The 8,413-nt window shown below is 31.4% G+C and overlaps 1 protein-coding gene across 1 annotated transcript; it reads left to right on the top strand.

The window, feature by feature from the left end:
* Nucleotides 1–620: 620 nt before the first annotated feature.
* LOC134259557 (tyrosine-protein kinase Fes/Fps-like) lies at nucleotides 621–8,131 on the top strand (the record flags this gene model as incomplete). Its single annotated transcript, XM_062742142.1, has 6 exons — nucleotides 621–780; nucleotides 945–1,733; nucleotides 3,503–3,681; nucleotides 3,789–3,957; nucleotides 5,483–5,550; nucleotides 7,901–8,131. Coding segments are annotated over 6 exons (1,596 nt in total), but the record flags the coding sequence as incomplete, so codon positions are not given.
* Between the last annotated feature and the right edge of the window lie 282 nt (nucleotides 8,132–8,413).

Here is an 8,413-nt window from a genome sequence, read left to right as displayed (position 1 = left end):
CAAAATTTGAAAAATTTAAAATGAGTGATACTCTGATAAAAATTCTTGGAAATTGGGAAGATGCCTTTTCAACAAAAGACAGTGAAAAGGATTTAGCAAAGCTTTAAGGATACACGAGCAATACATTGTTGCATTTGGATTGATTTCAAAGGTATAATTTAAATGCATTCTAACTGTGGCAATAAAAGCTACGGGTATGTCAAAATTTCAACAATGAGTAACTTTACTCTTCTAAAGTACCATGGTTTGTAAGTAAAACCACTATCCTGTGCCAATCGTGGATCAATTATTTGCATACAAGACGTAGTCGAAGTTAACTGCTATTCTTGAGGGAGTGAGTGGAATAGATAAGCTTCCAAGTTAGCAAAAAATGTAATTTTGTTGTTTTATTGAAATATTAATAACACGGAGACAGTAGAATTAGAATGAGATTGAATATTTAACAACGTTGTAAATATAATACTCAATATTCCCAACAAAAAAAAACATATTTAATTAAGTATAGAAATGATTCTAAATGGTTCTACGATTTTCCTCATAAAAAATAAAAAGTTTGAAAGAATATTAAAAATATCAGTAGCTAATGGCAGTTTTTAATAAGTTGTTTAATTGGTTTTTAGATGGCTAGCAGTCCATCGTTGTTTCTCTGCAACTTTATGCAGTTTCTTCGAGCAACATACTGTTGTCCGCATCGTCTTTTGGAGAGGAAGTGGCATGAAGAGTTATTTCATCCTCTTACAGAACTACTCCTAACTGGAGTAGCCGATGTATTCAACAAAGGTTTTATCTTAGTCGTTAATGTTAAATACTGTTTACAATTTCGGAAAATTTGAACCGGTTAGCTTTTGATATATATACTATTGGCTTTATAAAATCAAGTGTGTTTCCACCATTTAAAGAAAATATTCCTTGGGTTTATGCTTACTCTCATTCCTTTTGTTTAGTTGATGAAAAAAGTGAAGATTTCCAGACTCTCTTAGAAGTATTAAAGGTATCTTCCCAAGGTTTCCATGCAAAATGGTCTTTCCTGCCAATTCCAGACGAAGTTCACGATCTTCTTTTTACTCTTGGTCATCCAGTCTTGCAGTTGGTTGTAAAAGCTTTAGATTTATCAGAAACAAAGATTCGAGAATTAGCAGAAGCCAATATTAAGAATACAGTGCCGGGTCTGCATGTACATGACAAAGATAGGGAAATCTTTTCCAAGACAGATGAAAGGAATTACTGGTCGATATGTGGGGGAAGATTGTATCATTTTAATGTCACGATATCAATCCTGATTCCAGATATTTCCAGCCTAAAAACTAATATTCATACTGAAGAAGCAAAGTCTAAACATATGCGCAAAACCAATGAGTTTGAAATTTTGCTCTCTATGCAGAAAGATTATAGGCATACATGTAATTCAATTGCGAAACTTTTGGCCTACGGTTCCTCTAGCTTGCCGTTGCCATTTTATGTGGTTGAAAATCATCCTCAAGGCTTGTTGGAAAGGCTGTTGGAAGCAAGAAGGTCCCACAAGTGGCTTCCTAGATCATGGATGTACGAACGCTTGCAAGAGATGGCGAGCTGTTTTACCTATCTGCATTCACACCGCATTGTGCATCGCGATATTACATTACATTCGTTCTGTTTGAAAACGTGTCTGACCTCGGGAAAATGCATGGCTGTGTTACAAAAGTTGGAGCTTGCTCACAGCACGACAGACGCCTCTTCTAGCACGCATATTTCAGGTAAAGAAATAAAAAAAAATCCCATAACAAACCAGTAGTAAATTTATCGAGAATCATTGGTTAATAAATGTTGCGTGAGGACAGGAAAGATCCAGTATATGGTTTTCGTCATTTCTAATTTATAGCAATTACTCCAAATGAAATTGAAATATTTATAAATATTGCTAATAAAAAAGGAAGTACTTATGTAGACATCGTGGTGTGTGGGGTTATCAGTGGTTCTTCCAGATGCTTCTGAAATAAAAACACTGCAGTATACGCCGTTCATTGGTGGAATTCATAAAACTTCTTAGTATATTCTTAAGTTTGAAAAATCACTTAAGGTCAAGATCTAGTAAATGAAAGGTGCCTACAGATTTATCAAACTTGAGAAATAAATTCCTTTATTGATGCTTTACAACTTTAGCTTGGTCAAATAAGGTGTTTCGGGGCATAATTTGTAGGTAAACAAGATGAAAAACTGTATTTTAAACTGTCATTTTCAATGAAAAATTAAGAAAACCAGTCATGAATATGGGAGTTTTTTTTCGTATTTGGCAAAGGAAATGCATACAGATTGCCTACAGTCTCTCAGAAAACGGTAATTAATATGCTCATGGCCTCTTCTTTAAATCAATATCAAATTTAATATAGGTATCCGGTTTACTTTTCATATGATTTCAAATTGAATGACATAAGAATACCCCATTTTCTACATAATTCTGCTAAAGCCGTAAAGTACGGGAAAAAGAAAATTGAAATTGATTATGACGTCATAATGGATCTAGCACCAAAAAATTAGTCTCAAGTTTTTTACTAGATCTTGACCTTAAGTCATGTTTTTTTACTTAACTTCCCTAAGTTTTACTTAAATTTGGCAGAAATACTTAAGTGTAATTCATAAACATACTTAGTGCTGATGTATTGACTTAAAGTTAAGTGTCCTCGGGAGGTGTCTTAAGTAGATAAGAATTTCTTAATTTTCCATTATCAATATAAAAATAAGGGTAAACAGAAGAAATTATAATCTTTTATTAAGAAACCATGCTATAACATCTAACAATTAGGAACTTTTTTTGACTTTGTGATATTAATCAACTGGCAAGATGCAAATATGCAATGTCTATGGCATAGCTTTACATATTAGTTGTGATGTAATACACATAGAACTAAATACCTCCTTCACACAAGAGTGCACTTTTTGTTCGGGAATTTTTCCATGCGCTGCTATGGTGACTTACCTTATGTGCTTTAATTTTCTAAAGGAATACAGCTTATTTCAACTTTTGTTATACGATATAACATAACTTGGGGCAGTTTACGCTTAATAAAGCGAAGCGGTTAAAAAAAGTCGTAAACTGCCCCATGTTATGTTATATCGTATAACATAAGTTGAAATAACCTTCATTCCTTATAATATAATTACAATGTAGACAATGAGACAATTTTTCCTTCAAATTCCCTTCAGACTTCAAATATCGCACATTTTAAAAGTTAACATCAAGAGGAGTAATATTTTTTGACGTAACTCATTGTGACGTAGGCAAGTTATGTTATACAAAATGGATAAAACCGTTTAACCAATCAAATGACGTGGTAAAACTAAAATTAAATTATCTAGAATTAAAGTTAGCTAAGAATTACACTTAGATTTTATATGAATATGACTTAGGAATTTTTTCTTAACTAAGAATTTATTTATACTTAAGTATGTATCTAAGCATAAATCTTAAGTATCTTTATGAATTCCAGTAGGATTTTTTCAATAATGCTTAAATAAAATTTTACAGTCATCAGTGGGGATTGGATACCTATCCGATGGTCGGCTCCGGAGTCTATACTACATGGAAAGTATGATTTAAAAACAGATGTCTGGATGTTTGGTCATACCATACATGAGATGTTCACATACGGTTGTGAACCATATACAGAACTTTACAGCGAAAACACGGAAGATGTGATCATAAGGGTATCATATCTATAAAATTATTTGAATAATTTTGTTCTTTATTATTTTCTATATTTTGCATCAGTATTTTATTATCATATTGATTAAGTTGTTTGCTTTTACATCAGGTTGTTGCACAGAAAATCAAGCCCTACAAATGGAAATGCATACCACATTCATTTCACATTCTTTCAACACACTGTTACGATATACATCCTGAAAAGAGACCGCCCATGCACGTAGTTGAAAAAGAGATACAAACATTACGAAGAGACCAATCGTCTCGGGGAAGCTTGGGTAATTATTCTTCAAAAATTCTGTTTTTTAAATTTATTCTTAATTTATTTTTTGTTACAAAAAAGTAGTTCATTACGAGTTCATGTACAACTTAGCTGTGTGTATGCAAGCCCTTTTGCTATTTATTCGTAAAATAAAAATCTAAAAATTATAGAGATTTCTCTCATTTTAGAGAGATGTCTCTTGAAAATACAGATATCTCCAAACTTAAAGAAATATCTTTCATTTTTAAGAGATATCTATATGAGAAAAAGATATCTCTTAAACTTAGAGAGGTATCTCTAATACTTAGAGAGATTTCCCTTTTTATAAGAAAGATATCTCTTCCACTTGAAAAGATATCTCTTTCTCCTTGAGAGATTCTTGTGAAAAGAGATATCTTTGAACGTGAAAGAGATATATCTTTCACCTAGAGATATTTCTTTTACTTTTGGAGATATCTTTTTAAGTTAGAAAGATATCTCTTAATGTAAAAGAGATGTGTCCCTCTTAATTCATCTTAAGAGATATATCTTCTCTCAAAGTGAAAGAGATATATTTCAAAAGTGTCTAAAAGAGATATCTCACAAGCAAAAAGGATATCTCTTCACTGCAAAGAGATATCTATCTTCCTTAATTTTATTTAAATTCCATTTGAAATGACTTCTCCCTTTACCGGAAGTAAGCTTTTTTTCACAGAATTACGGTAGTACATAAAAGTATTTTTAAATTTCGACATATTCATGATATTCTACATTAAAGCTTTACTTAAACATGACAGGTAATTCAGTGTTTTCTAGATTTCAAAGCTGAGAAAATTCGGTCCATTGCATTTCAGATTTTATGCTTACGTTCGTTTTCCTGAATATTAAACTTTTAACATTTTTATCAACGATGTTGCCATTATTATTTGTTGTTTCAAACAAGGGATTTATAGCATTTTTGTCTACATAGTACATATATTATTCTGGGTTTTGCATGATGTCTTTTTTTCTTATAGCAGCAATATTATTTCAGAGACTTTGCTTCCGGTTTCGCTTTCGTTTTATAGGGAGAGAAATAATTATTTTATTTTAAGGATAACTGGACAAGAGACATCTCCTTCATTAAAAGAGATATCTCTTTAGCATGGAAAGATATCTCTTTTTGAAAATCTAGAGAGTTGTCTCTCTAACTAAGAAATTTATCTCTTTTAACCTTGTTAAAGAGATATCTCTCTAGCTTTAAGAGATATCTCTCTCGCTTAAAGATATCTCTCTCTAGCTTATAAAGTTACCTCTCTAAGTAGAATAGATATCTTTCTTACAAAAAGAGATATCTCTATTGTTGCCATATGTGTGAATCCAGATGTTTGTATTTTGAAGCGAATTTGTCGAATTTCTGCGACGTACGGAATATAACAGATGGATTCTGTATGCAACAAATCTCGTACAGAATGTTGTATATTCGAATTATTGGTTTCAGGATGAACGAGGCTCACTAGTAACATGAATAAACAAAATATATTCCTGCTTTGAATATGACATTACAAATTTATTTATTACAGATATTGGCAGTTATACTGTACCACATATCGGGGATAAACAACTAAAGAGGGAACACAAACCAGAAAGAGTATGTTTTTGTATAATAAACGTGAGGAAAATCTTATATTGTATCGATAAATAAAAAATGATGAAAACTGATTGAAATAAAATGATGGCTTTATGTTGATAAAAAAGAAAATATATTAATAGGGAATTCCAAATGTGATCAACTTGCTGCGAGAAAAAACAATCAAAAACGCAGGTATGAATATTTTGTCTCTCGCATTAACGATTTTATGTATTAAAGGGGCCTGGACACAGTTTAAACTAATTTTTAAAACAAATTTTAATGTTTACAACTCCTACCTAAAGCATCATCTATTGATTAGCAAAAATTTGAACATCATTTGTTGATTAACAAACAAGATACAGAACTTAAAGTTCTTCATAATGTAAACAAGGCTCGTGCCTTACATATAGAAAATATCATATTTATAACAAAATGAAGTTCAGCAAATCAATGGTATTTGTCGAAACGTATTTAAAATTAACTTTTATTTGAAATTATCTACTTTAAATGAACATACTAGTAGATATACGCGTGGAATTAATTATCGCGTAATTTCGCGTGAAGTACCACACGCGAATTAAATTACCCGCTTTTATTTTTATGGTGCTGAGATCTATGTTAAAACTCTTGATCATCCGTCCATTCGCGAATTCTTATTCTCGTGATTTGCTGTTGAAGAGTCCATTCGTGATAAAAAGTACTCGCGAAAAATAAGGAATCTACAGTATATTAGTATATTAACCTATATAAAGAAAAACATGACACTAGCCTTGTTTACACAACAAAGGTTTGGAGCTCTAAATCTGTCTTGTATCTGGACAACTGGCGTTCAATTTTTTGATGATCATTAGAAAGACCCTAGTTAAATATTTGTAAAAATGGAAAAATAATTTTGAATTTTAGCTGAAACTGTGTCCATGCCCCTTTAAAAAAAACCTTGAAAAGATAATGCCCTATCGTTTTCAATGTTAGTAATGATATTTAATACCTTTTTGGTCTTGAAATACATTCATAGAAAAACAAAAAATGTTCTGTGTGTAAAAAATGCATGTCATTCCATGCACTAAAACTGGGGTATATATTGGATTCGCCAAAAAATTTATAGCGAAAAGGAACTGATATTTTACACATCAAATTTAAGGCCCTAAAACCATATTCAGTGTCCTAAAGGAACGTAGCTTTGTTTTTGAAAGGGGTGGGGCAGCCAGTGAAAATTTTTGTTTTGACTTACCTGAAAAAGTTGACAAGCAATTAAAAAAAAGAAAGAAAGAGAAAGGAAAATTGCCCAAACTCGAAAATCCAACTTCTTTCAGTACCATTTTTTTTTTGTTGCATTCAATACTACATGCATAATTCCCTGATATCAGTTTCCTGTAGTATCAAGTCGGGGGGGGGGGGCAATCAGCCTTTCAATGAACATTTCCAATAGTAAAAGTAATGTTTAGAGAAAAGTGGGGAGCCCCCCCCCCACCCGTTGCTACGTGCCTGCTCTATAAATCTATTCAATTTTAGTATTGTAGCTTGTTTTTCATTTTGTAAAATTGCAAAACAAAAGATAATTCTGTCCATAATCAGTGCAATATTTTCTCCTGCTTTTCGACAGCAATTTTCACTGTATTACGGTTATCCAACAATTAGTTTTAAAAATTTCTATTTTGATACGTTTGCATCATGATTTATGATTTTAGAAGCATTTGGGACTTGTTTCAATGATTTGAGGTCAAGTATGTACGGCATGAACAAATATTTGGATTTTAGTTTGCGAAAAGAAGACCTTGAGTCGGGAGAAGAATTCAAGATAACAAACGAGGTAAATTTTGTCTCAAACCCTTTGCCGAATCAATCATTGAAATGATTGTAATAAAATTATTTTTATAACACCATTAACATTTATTTATTTATTTATTAATAGATAAATTGCATCACCGTTGAAGAACTGGTATCTGATACCTTTTATAATCAAATGTTACCAAAATTAAGTGGAACGTTGGCTGAAAGTTTGGGTTTAAAAGAATGTGCAGTAAAGAAAATTCGACGATGTTCATCAAGCGCGGATGCAAAAATGATCATCGTTAGACGTTTTATTTTTATTCTCTATTTCATATCGAATTACGTCTCGATCAAATATGCTCAAATCTCTATGTTTTTATTGTTTATTTTTTTATATATAGATGTATATTTTAAAATAATTTCTTCATGTTGTATTGCTTTTCTTCTCTCTACCATAGTTATATGTTATCAAACATATAAAACATCTACTAGTATATATATGTTTGACATTATTAAAAAGTATGAAAGAGTGCATTAATACATACATACTTTAAATAGCAAGTCTACATTAAAGATAGCAATATAATTTTTGTTTCAGCAATATACGTTTCCTTCAAGTTCCAACATTCTGTGTATAGCTGAAGAAATGTCGAAGAATTCAAAAGAGGAAAACGTAAACACTCTTTTACGATTGTTGTTTGCGGTTGTCAAGCATGTGAAACAAATCCACAGCATGAAGTGGTTAATGGTAGACTTGACTGGCAAATATGTTTTTATTGTTGACAAGCAAGACATGCCAAGGGTATTCCAAAATTGCAATTTTGAATAAATAAAGCACTTGTCATTATTAATTTTTGTAAAAGATAACAATTATATCAGATCAATCTCCATATATTTCATGCTTTAATTTCTACTCAGGAATATAGAAAATTTTTATTTTTAGGCACTTATGATTAGAATTGGTAGGATGCAAAGCTTGCCACAAGAATGTAATATCCAAGAATATAGTATTATAGTCAATCAGGATCTTCAGGATATGCTTTATTGGTAAAATGGCCTCTTCTCCAAAAAGTTGATAAAAAATCTTAATCTTAACTAAAAAAATTCCCTA

This window comes from Saccostrea cucullata, unplaced genomic scaffold (genome assembly GCF_032062105.1).
Source record: "Saccostrea cucullata isolate Sc308-1 unplaced genomic scaffold, CSIRO_AGI_Scuc_v1 ctg11788, whole genome shotgun sequence".
In the NCBI taxonomy this organism is placed as follows: domain Eukaryota; kingdom Metazoa; phylum Mollusca; class Bivalvia; order Ostreida; family Ostreidae; genus Saccostrea; species Saccostrea cuccullata.
This window is presented reverse-complemented; position numbering and strand designations above follow the sequence as displayed.